This window comes from Falco naumanni, chromosome 15 (assembly GCF_017639655.2).
Source record: "Falco naumanni isolate bFalNau1 chromosome 15, bFalNau1.pat, whole genome shotgun sequence".
NCBI classification, from domain to species: domain Eukaryota; kingdom Metazoa; phylum Chordata; class Aves; order Falconiformes; family Falconidae; genus Falco; species Falco naumanni.
In genome coordinates this window covers 14,483,639-14,502,706 of record NC_054068.1, presented here as the reverse complement: position 1 = coordinate 14,502,706, position 19,068 = coordinate 14,483,639, and the positions used below count along the sequence as shown (strand labels likewise).

General features: G+C 40.5%; 1 protein-coding gene across 1 annotated transcript; it reads left to right on the top strand.

Annotated features, from left to right (window-relative positions):
* The first annotated feature begins 229 nt into the window (after positions 1 to 229).
* SHCBP1 (SHC binding and spindle associated 1) lies at positions 230 to 17,112 on the top strand. Its single transcript, XM_040615544.1, has 13 exons — positions 230 to 383; positions 1,226 to 1,396; positions 2,010 to 2,125; positions 3,070 to 3,278; positions 4,335 to 4,427; positions 6,982 to 7,215; positions 7,313 to 7,481; positions 8,736 to 8,856; positions 11,912 to 12,043; positions 12,963 to 13,081; positions 13,833 to 13,919; positions 14,207 to 14,348; positions 15,119 to 17,112. The coding sequence occupies exons 1-13, from the start codon at positions 230 to 232 to the stop codon at positions 15,436 to 15,438; spliced, it is 2,067 nt and encodes a 688-aa protein (XP_040471478.1). The 3' UTR covers positions 15,439 to 17,112.
* Positions 17,113 to 19,068: the final 1,956 nt, after the last annotated feature.

Genomic DNA, 19,068 nt, shown 5'->3' with positions numbered 1-19,068 from the left:
GCAAGGGCGGGTAACGGCCGCAAGGGCGGGTAACGCGCACACCCGCGGGGACGCGCCAGCGGGCCCCGCCGCGCCGCTTCCCCCCCCCCCCGCAGGGCCCCGGCACGGCGCCGCCCGCCCTCCCGCGGCGCTGCCGCTAGCCAATCAGGGCGGCCGCTGCCCGTGACGTGGCAGAGCGGTAGCTGCTGGGGCAGTTTGAAATTTGAGCGGGCGGCGCGGCGCGGGCGGTATGGCTGAGCCGGGGCGGGCCGGCAGCGGGGGCGCCCCGCCGGGGGAAGGGCAGACCCCGCCGGGGGAGGGCGAGACCCCGCCGGGGGAAGGGCAGACCCCGCCGGGGGAGGGCGAGACCCCGCCGCCGGAGCGCGCCGGGGCGGCGAAGCCAGGTAGGGGCTCCCGGTGCCGGGCGGCCGCGCCGCGGGGAGGGAGGGCTGGTGCTGCCTACGCCGGGCGCGCCCCGGCTCCGCCGCCGCTCGGAAGGGCAGGGGCCAGCCGAGACGCCGGAGGGCCGCGGGCACCGGCCGCCCGCTTTGGGGCAGCGCAGGGGCCGGACGGTTTGCCCGGGACGGCTCGGCAGCCTTTGGTCGAAATATGTTGCTTGGAATTGAGACTTCAGGTGTGGAGACTGCGTTAGTTTATCAAAATGCAAAAAGAATACTTGTACTGAAGAACAGGAAAATACTTAAGAGAAGAAAAGGGCACCTGTGAAAACATGTCTTTAGCTGAGTCTAGTATCTACAGCTTTATTGTGCATCTTATGTTTCGTTCTTTGCTCACAGTAATCCTGTACATTATTTTGGATCAGTTGTGTGCAGGATCTGCTGGTTTTATGCATGTTCCAAGGTCATTTGGATTATTGCTTGATATTGCATCTGGGTGATGCAGGCAGTGTACTAGCAAGGCATCGTATGTACATGAACGGTAACGTATTACTTAAAGGTTTTTAGATCCTACATATAGAACAACGTAAATTAGCATGTAACTGCAGCTCAGGACAGCTGGCAATAAATGGGAGATCCTCCTTTGGGACAGGGTAGATACTCTGAAGAAGAGAGCAGGTAATCAAGTAAGATAGTCTCTTCACCAAGGATAAATTAAGTTGTGTTGTAGAAAGTAGGTTCGTGATAGATTTTGGTCTGAACAGGAATTCTTTGGGAATAGAGGAGTGGGTGATGGCTGCATTGAACTGACAGTTTGTTGGGTTTGCTTTGTGCCCACTCCTCCCCAGATCTGCTCCGGGAAGATGATGATTCCTGTAGTGATTATGGCAGTCGTGACAAACCAGGGACTGCTTTAGGAAGGACTGTGCCAGATGGGAATGTGCTTTTTCCAGATATTTTTCATACCGAACATCTTTTGTTTTACGAGCGATTTAAAGCTTACCAGGATTACATCTTGGGTAAGTAACCTCTTAATAGAAAAAGAACACATAGCCAGGTTTCTTCTAGTGAATGCTTAAATGATCCAATGTAAATGGAGGCAATTCCATATTAAACTATGAGATGCTTTTAATAATGGGGACTAGAATGGATGTGGTGTCCTGCTGTCGCTTATTCTGTAACCTCAGCTGCTTTATCTGTCTGGCGGACCAGGAGGCAATGGTTTTAATGTAAGTAAATAAAATCTGAATAATGAAAGGCAAAGGTGCTAATACTGGATTCTGTGCCTTGTTTTGACTGATCTTACTAGAACTGTGCTTTGTGTAATAAGACTGTTTAAGATAAGGCACAGGTTAGCTGCTTAATGCCACTGGCACGGAAACCTTCAGTACCTGGGAGGTTGAGTACTGGATCTCTTCTTCTAGAGAAGCACAGAACAGATGGCTCTCCAGCTCTCTCAGTACTGAGACAGACAGCAAAAATGCTGATGGTTATCATGAGTGAAACAGAATGAAGTCCAGCTTGAGATGTGGTAGAGGACTGTTTCAACTGTGTTGACTTTCACTTTCCAGTGATCTGGAGGACTTTTCTTTCTTTCCTTGCATAAATGTACTGCCCTCAATTTCTTTTTAGCTGACTGCAAAGCTTCTGAAGTGAAAGAATTCACAGCTGAGTACCTGGAGAAGGTCCTTGAACCATCTGGATGGCAGGCAATCTGGCGCACCAATGTGTTTGACGTCCTCGTTGAGGTAAATGGAATGCAGTTGCATAGGCATTTGCCTCCAATTGACATAATTTACCTCTGTAACAGACAGATCATTTATCGATCAAGTTTATGAGCTGGTAGGAAATAGTAATGTTTTCATATCTAATTGCCAGTGATGGCTAGGGCAATAGGAATTTATTCAAAGGGCTCCGTGCTTGAGACTGGAAGGGGAAACGTCAAGTCAGTGCGAGTGAGCCATAAGGAGATCTCTGTGGGCACAGAGGGGAGATAAGTACTTGGTCCAGAGCTGGCTATTGTAATGTAGTCTTTTCAAATATTAGGCTCTAATCATTTGTTGATTTATTTTATTATCAGTAAAATTCTTCCTTTTAACCCATCTTGGTATTGACAGTAGCTCTTCCACATTGCATACTCCTGTCATAGACCCACTGAGGGTTTGCTGGTTTGGGATACTCCTTTTCTAGGTGTTTCAACGTCCAGGTCATACATCTTTGTGCAAACCTTGGATGTTCAAACTTGCATTTCTGTTACATTTTTGAAGAGGGAAAAACTATAGCCCTCAGCTTTTCAGCCCATTTAGAGACAAAAAGGCTTTCACTGGCCCAGACTAACTTGTTGGATTGTGATTATGTCATGTGGGCACTTTGAAAAATTAGTCCCAAAGGAGTTTCTAAGAACTGTAAGGTATTGATTTGTTTGAGTCTGAGCATACTGCTTTTTCCTGTTTTGTTTTTTTTTTTTTCTTTTTTAAAAAAAAAACCACAAAGAAAACCCAAATAGAGAAGCAACTTATTGGCATTGTATGGGTATTATGAGGGGTTTGGACAAAGTTTGGAGTGTGGAAAAGGCTCTAGATGTGTGGTTCTGAGAAGCTTAATTCTGGGGTTCTCGCTTCAGCTGAATAGATCGCATTCCTCCGCTGTACCTAAGGTTTGGAGAAACCTGAAGTACTATTTGTTCCAACAGGTGGTTGATGTGGAGTACTCTGCTCTGAAAGCAGTTGTGCAACTGAGTGAGCCTTTCCTGTGTGACTCACGGGACAGCACCTTTACCTTGGAGTGCATGCAGGAGCTCTTGGAGCTGAAGGAGCGTCAGCTACCGCTGCAGGAGCTGTGGGTTGTGTATGATGAGTCAGGGGAGTTTGACCAGACAGCACTAGCCGTAGAGCATGTCAGGTAGGAACATGCTCAAGGTTTAATTTTTGTCTTTAACAATTACACTCTGATGATATTCAATGGGTGGTCTCTGAGTTCTTGTGGTTATGCTGGCAGCTCCACAAGCCAAGCTTTCCGAAGTCAATCTGTTGACTGGTATTATAAGGAAACTGCTCAAAAAGGAAGTCTGTGGTGTCTTCTGCAGCTACAAAGTACATCTAGCTGCATCCTAGTGTCATAATACATAAAACAATGTAAATTGTTTTGCCTTCCCTGTCTTCTCCACCCCGGATTTCCTTGGACTGTATCACCTTGCTTGCTCTAGTGATGTGTTCCTTTCTCTTCTATATCATTTGTGTGGCTTTTTTCCTTTTTCTTTTTTCTGCATTTTGCCTCCTCCCTTATGTTTGCTATTGATTCTTTTGGTGTCCGTTCACAACTTTCTTTTAGTTTCATTTCTTTGTCATCTCTCTGCCTCTTTTCCATCTCCCTTGATTTCATATTGTACATGCTGTTTGAAAGCTAGCTACAAATAGGTGGTAGAACTGGATGAAAAAGCTAAAATAGGAGGAATGACCTTCCTGTCTAGAAAATGTGCTGTTTCAGAAGTGGTGGGTGCGGGAGGAAAAGGGGAGAAGAGATATATTCTGTTGTGAATTACTTGGTACAGAGATCTAAGCTTGAACGATGGAGGTGACAAACTCACTGTCAAAAAGAAAGCTTAACTGAAGCATGCTTGGCTAAACCAAACAACTAAAGAGCCTCAGGATCTTAAGAGTGTAACTCTTGTTTGCAAATCCAGCTTTTGCTCTGTTTTGATGAAAGTGGGACTCGGGCTATTATGAATTTTGGATTTAGATACACAAAATAAAAATCTTTATGCAGGTAAACAACAGGCAAGAAAGATAACTTCTTTGTATGTGAAATACTTTACAGGACAGTAAAGTAGAATTAGTGAGAGGTGGTGCTTAGAGATGAATTCTCAAATTGGTCACATTTGTGTTTCCAGTGCTGTCACCTCTGCTTGGGTAAATGTGGCCTCCTTTGTGTGACTAAATGCTTGCTTTTCTCCAAAAGATTCTTCTACCAGTGCATCTGGAGGACCTGGGATGAGGAGGAGGAGGATGATTTTGATTACTTTGTGCGATGTGTTGAGCCTCGACTGAGATTGTAAGTGTAACACCCTTGATATTACTAGGGTAGACGTGGGAACAGTGATGCACAACTAGATTTAAAAAACCCAACCCTGGTCACTGGTACATCAAGTGTGTTCTAACAGCATTTGGTGTCTGATGGTCAACATTTTGCATGGAAAGGGGGTGCAACGACTGAGGTTGCAACGACTTCTGAACGCTGTTTCTCTGCACTCGCTGACCTTCCATCAGATGGCACTCCGAACCCAGCTATAGCTGCCCTGGGCTTGGGCTGCACTGTCATCCCAGTTAGAGCTCACCTGGGGTGCTCTGATACCTCTGGGCATAGCGTAACAATCCGAACGGAGCTGAATGTTGCCAAACCCATGTAAATTGGTCATGCTGAAGGAGGAATGTGTGCATTTCTTTCCCTCGTGGGACTGGTTGGCATTAGGTTATCTGAAGGTGGGTTTTTAATGCTGTCCTGCCATATGGAACTGAAGCAGTGCACGAGGACGCAATCTGGTTATTTTTGAGGGTGCTAAATAACCAAAACACACTGTAAAACATACCTGGAGCTAATAATTGAAAGTGATTTTTAGTGTAGTTTTTCCTCTGAGATTTGACACACTATCTTTTTCTCAAGTCTTTCATGAGGGTTGTTTTTCAATTCCTTTTCTTTACTTATTGTAACTTAACCTCATTATTTTCTGGAAGTTTGTGTCATTCAGATCAAGGTTTGATAATGCTATGATGCTGGGGAGCTACATCAGTATTTATAACCCACCCTGAAATACTATTTAGAATATGGCATTACATGTGCTCGAATATAGAATGTGATTTACAAAGAAAATCAGTATAACTACCTACACTATAAAGGTGGCTGCAGGCCTCTCTTTCAAACAGGACACAATGTGACATTTAGGGACTCTGATATGCCTGTGTTTTTCTGAGATCATACAAATTAGGACGAAGTGTTGTATATGGAAATTGTATGTGTTTCTGAAGTATTTACACTTGTGTGCTCCAGTAAATGGCTGTTCTGTTGAGTTTTTGGAGCCTTATGGAGACTTTGCAGGGGATGAAACCAGAATGAAATGGTGTGCCATGGGATAACTTTTTTAATTCTGTGCGCGGCCTTACAGCCAGTTTGGTGAGAATCCAAAATGCTTAAACATCTTCAAGGAGAAAAGTAAATGTTATCCTTTCTTATTCTCCCATACGATGCTTGATACAAAGCCAGTCTGCCAAGCTACACTGATGTTGCTGTTATCTTGTGTTGTGATCTAAGCACTGATGTATCAGCTCAGAAATAACATTGATCTTTAATGCATGGAAACATATGATGCTTTAAACTTTTCAGGTCTCTGGTGTGCTCTGTTTTAATGCGAACAGACAGTATCTTTGCACTGCACATTAGGCTGTACTAGTCTTCTGAGGCAAGTAAAGCTGTACGAACTGTTTAACTAAAGCTTGAAAAAACACATAGTTTTATGTGCTTTCATAGTGATCAGTTGTAAAATGTGCGGCATGCATTTTGGGGCCAAATTATGTACAATGTTGTTTCCTTCAAATATTTAATATTTCTATATTGCTATAAAAGTTTCTGATGCTAATCATGCTGCACTGACTAACTCTGTTGCCTCTGAGAACCCTATTGCCAAAACTTTGTGAGGCTCTATTTCTGTACGCTCTGTTTATTGTAACTATATAGATACTGACTGCTCTGACTACAAATTTTCTTGGTCTTTGCAGCATGTGCACCCTTTAAGGAGCCTCTGAAAATTGAGGGAATATCTTTGCTCTTATTTCATGTGCCCTCTTGAACAGAGCTATTTATACTATGTTCAGCTGGTTCCCTACAAAAATGGTGTGAGATAATTAAATCTTGTTTTAATTGTATCATTAATTGCTGTCCAGTTTTGTTGTTGTGATCATAATTGGTCCCATGTGATTGGCCCTGGATTTCATGACACTGTCTAGCTGGCAAATATCCTCATCTTTCTGACTGTGGCAATGCAGCTTTGGGCTGCATTTTCTGGCCTGCATTTTCTTTTGTAGAGGATGCTCTTGGGATGGTGCAAACTTTTTACAATGCAGTGCCTTCACATCTTCGCCTGGTGCTGGTAATACCTTTCTTATCCATTCTGCATTTTTGTGCAGGTAATTGGTTAGACTGTTGATGATAGAGACTTCACATTATAGGATTTTTCTTCCATTTCAGACACAATTTTCTCAGTGTTTCTAATAAATGCTTAAAAATAGACTAATTTTTATATCAAATTACTTCCTAAATTCTTACTCTTTTTTTGAGTTGCTGTGCTTATGCCTTTGTTTCAGAATGCATTTCTGATAACTGTGTATAATATTCCAAGGTAGGTGGACAACTATTTAGAAAGGAGTACGTTTGTGTCTGTTCAGATTTCTGGTTTTGCTACTTTGGGGAAAAAAAATTGAGCAGTGTTGATACAGACTGCAGAGAATCTTGATTAAAGCACCGAAGCAGAACTCTTCGGGTTCTCTCTGGGTTTATATTTGATCTTTCAAAATTTTAGATGTGAAATATAGTGACCTCTTGCTCTGAATTGCAGGCATTATGACATCATTGAACACCGTGTGCCTTCTGGGCTTGCAGCTGATTACCAGAACTTGTTGTCTCAATGTGAAGAGCTTTACAGGAAGTTTATAGATGTGAGGAACAGCATATCAAGCAATGATTCGGACTCAGAAGAAGAAAATGTCTCCATGGTGGAAGGACTAAAATTGTATGAGAAAATAGAGCACTTAAAACAAAAGCTAAAACTAATTGAGAATCCGCTGCTGAGGTACCTTGGTTTTGGGCAAGGAGGAGGGCCATATAGGAGGCTACGTGTATGTTCCTTATTGAAGAAAGAGCTGATGGCTTTGTTGCTCTTGTTTTAGGTATGTGTTTGGTTACCAGAAACACAGCGGTTCCCAAGCTAAAGGGCTGAGACCAACAGGTACCAAGGTCATTCATGTTGTATCCTCAGTCATGGTGGCAAGTTTGCTGCAGTCATTGCTAAGGGATAAACTTTGCCCTGAATCTTGTGGTGAAGAACTAGAAATACAGGTATGGCAACAGGAATTGTCTGTCTGCTAATACTTTTCTTCCACCTTGTTTTTTGAGGAGAAAATAGTTTATCAAGTGCAAGATACTATGTTTGCACAGTGTTTTTTTTTGTCAGTTCAAAAAAAGCACTGTAATTTAAACAGTGAGTGGTGAGACTGGATGATACAAGTAATTTCTTTAATTCGTTTGTGTCTGAGTACTCCATACAAGCAGTTTCCTTCCTGTGTGTAGGAAATGAGATAAACTTTCTGTAATAATTACACTTTACTGTGTTTCATTGTACAATACTTACATTTAGTCTTGAAATACTTGTGTCTCTTGATGCTACTGATAATGATCTAGAATTTGAAGAGAGAAATGTCATTCTGTTGCTTTAGTACTGTGTAGGAGATACATTAAGTTTTTGTGAATTCAGACGGGACTTGCCACTTCAACAGTTAAGAGCAGTTTGGATTCCTTGGGCCCAAATTAAATTGCTGGCTGTATTCTGATCAAGTTCATGAATTACAGATGGCCAAAGTGGAGCCACAGGGAAGATCTGGGATTAACTTTTGGGCTATAAATCAGGTTTTCTGATTTGGCAATTGAGAAATGCTCTCACTATACTTACCCTGGAATTTGCTGGGAAGCAATAAATGTGCAGTTTTTCTGTTCTTTTTGTTATTCTTCAATACAGAATCCCCCAGTAATAGTTGTGAAGGATATTAGCCTGCCCTTTTTGGACAATAAAAAGGACCATGTGGTCCCCATGTTTGCCACAGTAATATCTAAACTCTATTTTGGGGTGACTTGCACCAGGACCCCCGAAGGGTTATGTCAGTGTTCAGGCCAGCTCAAATACAGCTGCTGAGTTGTTTGTGTTTTCCTTAATTTTCTTTACCTTCTGTCATCTATTTCTTCTGTCATTCATGGCAAGGCACTTGAGGCACAATTCAGATGTTGGCCTGTAACCAAGGCCATATTGAGGTTGCCTTTCTGGTGCATATGCTCTTCGATCTGTGTCTCTGCCCCAGTTTTCTCATGGGGGAATGGACATGACACAAACATCAAAGGAATGTTTTAAGGCTGTTTTTGTCCGTAGTGCTATGATTCTTGAATTCAAAGTAGAAATTGTGTATTATTGGTGCCATTAAAAAGGGTTTCTTCCAAGCAAAACCAGCAACACTTAATTGAAAAGCAAAGCTTTAAGGGCATAAATGCATTCCATTTTTTATAGTGTTCTTCAGGAGCTGATTATGTGTTTGTCTTTTACAGTTTCACAATGATCCACTGACAGCTGTAAATGCCTGTTACGAAGGAGACAGTGTCATCATCTGTCCTGGTCGTTATGTTGTAGATGGCGTGTTCTGCATTGCTGATTCAGTTGAACTAGAAGGTAGAAGGTTTGCTAGCTTAAAGGTCCTTAAAATGAAGTTAACTGAATGTCTTAAACTAACTCTGCATAAGGATTTACTTTTTACAGAATTTGTTGGGTATATTTGATTTTTTTCTTCAAAGCGTTCCTATTTCTGCTTGTGGAGCCATATCTAATGCTGGATGGAGTAAGCTGTTTCATTAGGCATAGTTGCTTCTACAAATAAACTGCAAGTGTTGCTGATTAATAGCAATTCATCATTTCTTCCTAACTATTTGTCTAAATAAATTCTGATTATATAGATGGTAGAAAGGATTCAACAGAAACATGAGGGACTTGCTGATTTTTTTTTTTTTTTTTGGTAATCCAAGAAGCACAATAGTCTTTCTGAGAGGCTTCAGTTTTTACAGCTGGTAACTCAAAAGTGCTGGAGAGCTGCCCTTGTTCTTTGCATGTCTTAATCTATTTCAGAGGTATGCTCTGAGACTCATTACCAGTATAGCACTGGTGAATGCAGAGAGGAAGAGCCAGGTGCTATTAGAACCTGGCTTATGGCCCTTTTTGCGTGACAGCGATGGGGGGTCGGGGTGGCTGCCAGTGTGAAGCTGCATTATGCAAGGTGCATGGGTGGAGGAGGGAGCTGTTGATTTAACATCTACTTTTTCCTGTAGAAACAGACACAGCATGCACAATTCCATTTTTCTTTCAAATTACGTGTTTTAAATACTTCTGCCTCATCTAAGATATGTTGCTATCTCTTCCTTGTGATTCTTGATTTCTCAGTGTAATTCCTCTGCTTTAGGCATGCACACTCTGCTGCAGTGTAAGTCTCTGTATCGCTAGGGCTTGTGCAGCTGTTCAGATACTTATTTGGCTGCATTTTTGTCTTGTCAAAATCACTTAATGGGAAGAAGGCTGGGAGTTTAATTTCCTGCTGTTCTGGACTTTATTTTTCTTGCCCTTGTTTTGTAAGTGTCATTTTCTCTCTTGCCCTTCTTGTGTGTGTGTGTGATTTATATAGATACGCGTGCTGATAGGCAATGCACCTGCAGGATGAAGGACCTCAAAGTGCTTTATTTATCTGCAAGAATGTCATTGTGCTAAAATTGTGTGGGGTGGTTTTTATTGCTTTTCTAGCTTTAAGGAAAAAGTAATACGAATAGTGCAATAGCACATCTATTAAAGGATGAGCTGCTCTATTTTAAGGAGCAAGGCATATAAATATGTATCTTTAGTGTGAACCACTCTCTAAATAATGGGTACATGTCAGGGTATTTAATCTTCTTATACGGACTGCTGTTAGAGAAGTTTTTATAGCAATAGTAGTGGCCAAAAACGTTTGAAGTAGGAGCATCAAGAAAGATTTTGCTGGCACTCATCTGAGCAGCTGGCGGTTTTGGTGGCCTTCTTGGGATGAAGGGGTGACTCAACAAAGATATAATATCACTTTGCTTAGTAGAGGTTTTATTTTTTTCAAGCCACTGTACAAGTAAGTAGTAAGGTTGAAAGTAAGAGGATTAGTAAGTCAGGGATAAAAAACTGACAAGAACTAAATAAGGTTAAGCAGTAGCAGCTGCAGGAAATCATGGTAAGGGTAACATTAACACGTGGCAAAAACATGTAGCAAAGACACCTAAGAACTTTCCTTCTGCTTGTACGGTGGTTGTTCAAGCTGGATGGGAACCTGTAGCATCAGCCCATCTAGTATCTGTGATCGGTGTTAACGGATGAGAAATGCCTTTAGCTCCTGTGGAGTCACTTGGCTTATGGGCAGGTTGTTGAGCCATGACCACGTTGTGTGTTGTACACCACTTGATAGCAGGTGGATCTTTCCTTCTCTATTCCTTGTCTTGTCACTGGCTTCCTTCTTACTAGAGCTGCTGCTTCAGAGGTGAAGTGTAAAGCAAGCTAAAAGCATGGTTAGAAAAATGACAGGTAGTCTGTAGGACAATTAATTATTCCCAAAACTCTTGCCTTGGATAATAACCCCTTTCTGTAGTGGGGTGAAGTTAAACTACATCTGCCATTGCTGTCCTGTGGTGGTCTCTTTTGACGTACTGGAAGTAAACTGCCCCATGCCACCTCCCCTCCAGGGGTGACTGTAAATCAGTAGCAGGTGGGAAAAGATTTCTAGCTAGTATAGTGTGCTGAAGTATCAATCACTTAACTTTGCATTAAATCTGCCGTCTTTAATTCTGCCAACTCTTGTTCAAAGGTTTTTTTCTTTTTTAACCTTTCTACTTGCACATTAGAGTATTTATTTATGTACTTGGTTAAAAGCTAGCATCCTGCTCAGGCACTTCTTATCTGAGTTTGTGTGTGCTTTCAGGAAATGGTAGGACTCGCGCTGCTTTAATAGATGTTGCATTATTGCTTTCCTTATCATGATTCTTGTCAGTGACAAGCAATAAAAGCTTTACATGCTCATAACTTCCCCTGTAAGTGGTTGAATGCTGACAACTGTGGATGGCTTAGTAAATCAATGTTGTCATATGCTTGTGAAAGTTTCTTTTTAATCTGGAAGTCCATGTAACACAAGAACATTAAATTTTGACCCAAGTTTCTTTTAAATCGGGAAGTTGAGTGAAGCTTACTAGCAATATCAAGTCCTCTGCACTTGCTTCCTTGTGTTGTGGTAGTGACTGCTTCCCTCCTGCTGGCCCCTTGCTCCTTGGAACCTCAGCCTGCTCTAGTCAACTGTACTTTGAAAGCAGGCTGCAGATGCTTGTGTGTCCTTGGTTACTGCATCACCCTGCTCTGTTGTAACTTTTGGGAGTAGGAACTTTGGCCTTGGCAAAGGTGAGCTCACTTAAGCTTTTGCTCAGCTGTCTAAAATAACTTTGCATTTTGTTGTGTGTCATTCAAGTAAGGTAACTTTTGAGTTTGGTTTTGAGTGCCTGAACCTTGGTTCAGAGAGCATGTAAGGTGTAGCTTCACCACTGGGTGGAAAATCCCATTCAAGGTATTAGACTTCAAGTTTTAAACCTCTGTATTTAGTTTAAATGTCTACTATATACTTAGCACCTGACTGTTACCAGTTATTCATCAAACTTGCATCTTTCATCTCTGCTTTAAGGCTATGGCCTGCCAGATGATATTGTGATAGAAAAACGAGGGAAAGGAGACAACTTTGTTGACTGTACAGGAGCCAATATAAAGATCTCCAGTTTGAAGTTAGTACAACATGATGCTGTGGAGGGGATTTTAAGTAAGTATAAAAGCATCTTTACCTTCTTGTGAATCTTTCACAATTTACTGGTAGAATTAAAGCCGAGACCTAGTGTTGGAGTTCACTAGTTGTAACAACGTATTGTAGAGAGGAGCCCTACAGGTATAGATATCAATGCTTCCCCATTTTTTTAACTTGCTAATGATGTGGACATCAAAACAATTTCTACTCTTTATACTTTAAAGTTATTGTAGCTCTTGTGTTCTATTCTCATACTCTGAGAAGATCATTTTACTTGATCATTTTTCTGCTGTTGAGGCAACCTGACTGACTGCTGCACAGCCGGTGTCAGGCTACCTGGAAATGGAAATAGTTCCTTTTTCCACAGAAGAACCACCATGGCAATATTCAGCTGTAGCTGAACCCAGCCAGCTCTCCACTGAGGAATGGCATACGCTATAGAAGTAGTGTGGAACTTTGCTGACAACACATTCAAACTGAGGTTCAAATAATCCTAAGTTGTATCTAATGAGTTTGTTGGCCATGGACTTCTGTCTTTGCAGAAGGTGCTAGTTAATACTTTGCCTCAACAGACATTTGGTTCTAAACATGTTAAATTGTTTATTAACACCTGTATACATGTATTTAGTATCTTTAAATTCAAAGTCTCTTAGGAATGTAATGAATAGTTGTCGATTCCATAAAAAAAGCCAGAAAGCCAAAAAACTTCTAAGACAAATCTTTGGTCAGTGCTCCCTAGCAGCAGTGTTTCTGCTTATACCAGAAAAATAGCATAAACTCAAATTATGCATGAGCAAATCATTAAAATTAATCCGAAGTGGATAAAGTTAAAATAGTGATTTTATCACACTGCAAAAATGCTACAAGTCCACCTGTCTGTAGGAGGGGTTTGCCTTTGCATAACTGATTCATTTAACAATGTTTTCTGTGTGTGTAGATGTCCATCATGGGAAAACCACCCTGGAGAATTGTGTGTTACAATGTGAAACTACAGGCATAACAGTACGGACATCAGCTGAGCTAGTAATGAAAAAGTCAGATCTGTATGGTGCCAAGGTACAAGCAAATTCTTGACTCTGACTTATTTCCGAAATTAAAATAAAGGTTTCTGCTTGGAAATAATGCCATCCAGAACAGGGTGACTTCTGTCGCTCCTGGGAGAACCTTTACAAATCCATTTTGGACAGCTACATGTTATTGAGTTTCAGAGATTAGTCCCAAGGGTCTTGTAGCTGCCAATAATATCTAGTGAAGTGTCTCATGCTGATTTCTGTGTGATGATATGAAAATGATGTAGTAACAGGGGACATCTGTGAAATAATCGTTGCTGTATTGCTGGACTGATTCATGTCCTGGAATACTTTTACAGTAATTTTCTGTTTTCTCTGCCCATAAATAATATTTCTCATTAAATGTTGCATTTGTTCTAAAAATTAAATGCCCTTTTTGGACACCTTGTCCATTGATCCTTACAGAAGGATGATGAACACAGAAATGAACTCTTGATTAGGATGTTTTGAAGAATGATGGGGCTTTGAATGTTGTAAAGAATGAGAAAATAATGCAAGGCTGTGCAGTTACTCTTTACCAGAGCTTTTGTGGACTGGTGGCAATAATATTATCCGTGGGGCCTCAACCTTGAGTATTGCTGCTCAAGTTGGTTAACAAAGCTGTAAAGCTGGAATGGTAACACAATTCTGCTTTGCACGAACTGGTAGATAAACACAAAGATCTGTAATGGAGTTGTCAGATTAAATTGGAAATGGGCCTGAACTATTTGTGAACTGCCATCAATTTTATCTTGTAGGGTGCTGGTGTGGAAATATATCCAGGTAGTACGTGTACCGTGTTAGACAGTGGCATACACCACTGCAAGGAGGGAATACTTATAAAGGTCAGTTCAAGGCAGAATGTACTTGTTTTTGAAAAGCTTATAGCTGCTAGAATTAATGCAAATAACCTTGGTGGCTTGTCACCTTGCTGCTTTATGGTAGAACTCTTCTGTTGCATATGATGCCTTTGCATTGATCCACTGAAGCAGTATACTTGTTTTATTTCTTTATTTCATTGGCAAATAATAAAATTCTAGCCAATACATAGAACTGATTCTACCTCGAACTGGAATGTTTTGCATCCCTTTAGCTGGACATAACATGTTGGATTTCTGTTTCTTTGCTGTAGAACTTCTTAGATGAACATTACGACATCCCTAAGATAACCATGGTCAATAATATGATTCATAATAATGAAGGATATGGTGTAGTCCTGGTTAGACCAGCAATGCCCTCTGATGTAAAGGATACTTCAGCAGAGATAACAAAAGGTATTTTTCTCTTCCTTTTTTTTAGGAGAAAAAACTCCTAAAACTACCCAGTTTTTGGATTGTATAATTCATAATCTAGTCTCTTAAATTTTCTAATAATGTCTAGATTGGTTTAGCTGAAATAATTATTCATAACTCTCAGAACACTGGAAATTCCTAAAGGGTTAACTTGCTGCAGAGAAACTGTGAATGTCTGTGCTTCGTGGCGTGTTTATGTACTTCCACTGTAAAGTCCTTATGCACATGGTCTGTGCTCCCCGCTAGGCAGAGCCTGTATGACCGATGGCCTCCTTGGGTCATACAGAAGCAAGAGTGTGACCAGCAAAATAGCAGACATGGCTTCTCTTACAGCTGTTCTGGTTCATGATAATTCCCTGCTAATTTCTTCTTTTGTGCATTAGGGCTGAGACGTGCTCCCATGCAGAATTTTTTCTCCGCAGTAGATAAAATGACAAATGATAAAATAAAAATTATATATTTCTATACAATGTCTTATTCAAGAAGTCACTAAGTGTAACGTGTAAACCCACTGCAATTTTCTCTAGTATCGCTATCACTTGACAACTTGAAGTCATCTCAAGAATAAACCTTTTTCTCAAGCATCTTGTGGTGCATTTGGGATATGTGCCTGTCACTAAGTAGTTATCCAAAAAGTGAGTGGGGTGAGGTGAAAATGTTCAGACTCAAGAAAACTTTTAAGTCCAGGAATTTTAAATGATTTGGCTGTTTTGTGTGACTGTTGATGACATTCTTATTGTTTCCTGACCTAGGGAATACGGAGCCTACCCAGTCAGGTGATGGGACAGCCCGTGTAGAGGGCTTGAGGCAAGGACTACCAGAATGTATAACTGATGAGCTGGAGCTTTATGAGCAAGCTGAGATTTCTGAACAAACTGAAGGCAACTATGAAATTGTAAATGAACTTGGGGCTACTTCTGCAAAGAAGAGCCAGATGCTCAAGAAAAGACTGAGTGAACTGGGAATCACAGAAGCCGATGAAAACTTAATGTCACAGGAAATGTTTGTTTCTATTGTGGGCAATCAGTTCAAATGGAATGGGAAAGGAAGTTTTGGTACATTTATTTTCTGACTGTCCTGACTCCTAATGGCATTGCAATAGAAGATTTGCACAAGCTATTATTTTCACTGCTGCTTTTCAAGGAGTTAACCTGTTCCATTAGCCTTCCATAATGTTACTAGAATGTGACAAATATTTATTAATAGTATATATATTGCATGTGGAAACTTTGCTTCCTTGCTGCATACTATGGACAGCGTGGTAGAAAACAGAACTCTAGCTTGAAGACTGCATGTATTCTGCTAATCTATGTGTTGCTTCTTTGCTAGCTCTCTGATGAATCTTTTTTTAGTGTATTTATTTAACTTTTTATTCTAAAAGAAAAAATCTTCAAAGAAAGAAAATATAGATATGGCTCATCATGGAAAAGTGGACAACAGATGTGCAGCAATTAGTGGTACATATCCCTCCGTATTTTTTTAAAGTGTCATTAGTCTGTGGCTGACTCCTATAAGCGATTGGCATGCTTAATTTTTTACATTAAACAGAAGCTAGTGAAATGCTATTCCTTGGGAATGTGGTGTTTGGCTGCCATATTTCATACTTGAAGTATTTTCTAGAAAACATTTGGAAGGGTAGTATCATTCAGTCTTCTGTGTCTTTCTGTGCCCAGCTGTTTACTTCCAACAGCTACCAGTGCCTGTGCACCTTTTTCTTAGGGAGGGCAGCATCTAACTAAACTCCATTAATCTGAATAAAGAGAAATCAAAATAGATGTGTCTCTGTCTGTTAGCGGCATTCATACTGTACTTTCGGTGCATTATTCTGAAATTTTGAAAACTATGCCATTTGTAGCAGCTGAGGTTTTGGAAATGAATGGAAAATTTAAAAAATTACTTTCCATTGAAATCTTATCAACCTACAGCTGTGAAACATTCAGTACTTGAGGGAAAAATTGGAAGGACTGCCTGATTGAGGAGGACTCCTCAGTGCCTCTGATTATTATTATTATTATTTTAATTACAAATCTAGATGCTGCCTTCAAACTTTTGTACTAAGAGTTGTAGGTCAGTTTTTGAACCAGTGGGTGAAATGTATGTAGGAAAATAACACTCAAGTGATCCGGGATGTCCCATGAAACACAATCGGCTGTTAAGAGGGTGTTAAGAAGGGAAAAGCACGTTGCTGGCAAATTGACTTTGGAATAATTTCTGAAAGTAGCTTAGCAGGTGTCTGCCTTCGCTAGAAATGAATGCGTTGCCTGGAAGTGGATGTGAATAGTCTGATCCAGATTTTCCATTCTAGCATTCTTAAATTGAAATGACAATCAAAATTCACTTCAGTGCGTGATTTGTTTTAGTGTGAGCAGCTGATGGAAAGGAAAAGAGGAAGGTGTAATTTACATGCATTTGTTTTCCATTCTGTGAACCACAGAATCTGTTGCAGCTTTTCTAGCCCACTGCTGCTGTTCTCATTCTGCTCAGGACGCTCTACTTCAGGACTAAACCGCGTTTTGATGAATATGAATGCCATTGCAGTATCTCAACGTGCACAAACCCATACGTGTTTGCCACTTAGTGATTTTTTTAAAGAAATAATTGAGTCAAGTGAAAGCCTAACGCTAAGACTGGCAGTAGTTTAGTATCTTAAGTTATTCATCAGGTCACATGCCATGTTTCATGCTTTGATGTTATGCCTTTATTTCCTGAGTGTAATCCTTATTAAAGGACTGGGGCTAAAAACTAATTTTGTGGTTCTTTCCTCTCATCTTTTCAAATCATAATTCTCCTGAGCAAGCTGCCTTTGTGATGTGTAGGTAGCGATTCTTTCCCATGCACTTCAGTTTGAACCTGGCTTACCTCTTGACAGCCTCTTATCTCCCTTTTTGAAAATTCAGCTTTACATTTATGAAGATAACAATAAAAACGTAACTATTCCGCTTTCAATACCAACAGTTTTGCCCGTTCCTGTGCCAGATGCCAACGGTGATTCTATTGTGCAGGTTGTCAGTAGGTCAAGGAGCAAAATGAGGCTGCTTGTACAGCTTCCAGCAGTTTCCTTTGTGCAGGAGCTGTATGATAAAGTTGTGGTTAAATTTTGGTGACACTTGAGCCTCATGGGGGCTAAGCTTTTGAATGAGCCTTCTCATCTCAGAGTTTTGTCCTCCCAATCACTTATGTTAGTGATAAATATAAGGAGAAATGTTCAAATATAAAGGGAAAGAACAGTTGACTAACATGAGGTTTGTACCCTCAACTTAGAGCAATGTGTTTTTTAGCAGATGATCTAATTGAAACTATAAATTCAGTCTCTCCTCTAAATATTACTCTTGAAAATTTAATTTTTTCTTAGATTTTTGAATTTGCTTAAATTTCTTGTTTTTTTTCTTAAAGGTATTTTGATGTTGCAGCAATGACTATGGCTCTACCCTAATCTCTGTGGTCGTTCCCTGCCTCCTGACTACGAAACTAAATCCAGAATGATTTCTTATGTAGCTGTCAGAAAAGCTGGTGAAAACATTTAGTTTCAAGAAATGTTTAAGCAGCTGCAAAATAACTTTCTCCTAGGATGAGGTTTCCCCATCCTATGTGTCTAGCCTGTTCTTGGACTTACTACATTTTATGCTTATTAAATGTGCAGTTAAGTTTACCCCATGGCTTAGCTAGTTGGTCTGGTTCCGTTTTATTGTTTGTCTGGCTGTTCCACTATTTCTTCCTTTCTCAAATTTTGGCAGCCTCGAGCTTTCTTTAACATTTTCCCTGCGCCTTCATGTCTTCACTGAGTAGATAAATTACCGCCATACAAATATTTCCAGGAGGAATAAGCTGCATGCAGCATGTCTTGGGCCACTTTACTATCCAGGGTTCAGGTATGATAATACATGACAAACCTTATTAATCTATATTCCTGGTTTTGGAATTCACTTTTTTCCAAAGGGTTCCTAGACAGCACAGATTCTGGTAATTAAGCACGGATATTTACATGTCTTTATCTAGTCTTATTTATTAAGCATGGATATTTGCATGTCTTCATCTTCATAATTTAATAAAAATTATACGTTCCAAGCAAAAGATTTTACAACTGTAGCTGTGAGCCCTAGAGTATATGAAACGGCTTTTGAGGCAAATCAGTTGAGTTGGAACTTCTAGTTTAAAACTTAATAAATGATTAATTAGACAAAGTGAAATTAATAATTGGCTATATATTACCTCAAGTTTTAAACAATATTCCAAAATACTATATTTTTATGAAAAAAACCCACCATGGGAAGTAAAGCTAAAGTGCTGCAAGCTTTGTCATCACTTTTAACTCGCTACCCACCTTTTTTCTTTTTTTTTTTTTTTTTTTTATTTCCCACAAAACATTTATTACCTATGGTAAACTAAAGAGCTGCTGTGGTATAAATTATTCTATATTGGGATGAACTTTATTGGTGTAAGGGAAGATGTGCCAGACTGTGAGCTCTGAATTTGCAGCAGTGGAGGGGAAAGGCCTAGAATACCTCAGAAGCAGTAGAGCAACTGGAAATTTTCTTTGCTGTAGTACTAGACTTTCCCATGATTTTTTTCTGGGAATGGCATAAAACGGCTCCGTGCCCCACTGCTGCATTTGCCAAATGGGAACGGATTGCTGCAGCACATGGCGTAGGGCTGCTGCGTGCTACAGAGGAGCCCAGCGATGGGTTTAGGATGGGTTTAGCTC

Coding starts and splice junctions, on each gene's coding strand:
- SHCBP1 (XM_040615544.1), top strand. CDS start 230: ATGGCTGAGCCGGGGCGGGCCGGCAGCGGGGGCGCCCCGCCGGGGGAA. Junction 7,216..7,312: donor ATTGAGAATCCGCTGCTGAG/GTACCTTGGTTT, acceptor CTCTTGTTTTAG/GTATGTGTTTGGTTACCAGA. Junction 13,920..14,206: donor AGGAGGGAATACTTATAAAG/GTCAGTTCAAGG, acceptor TCTTTGCTGTAG/AACTTCTTAGATGAACATTA.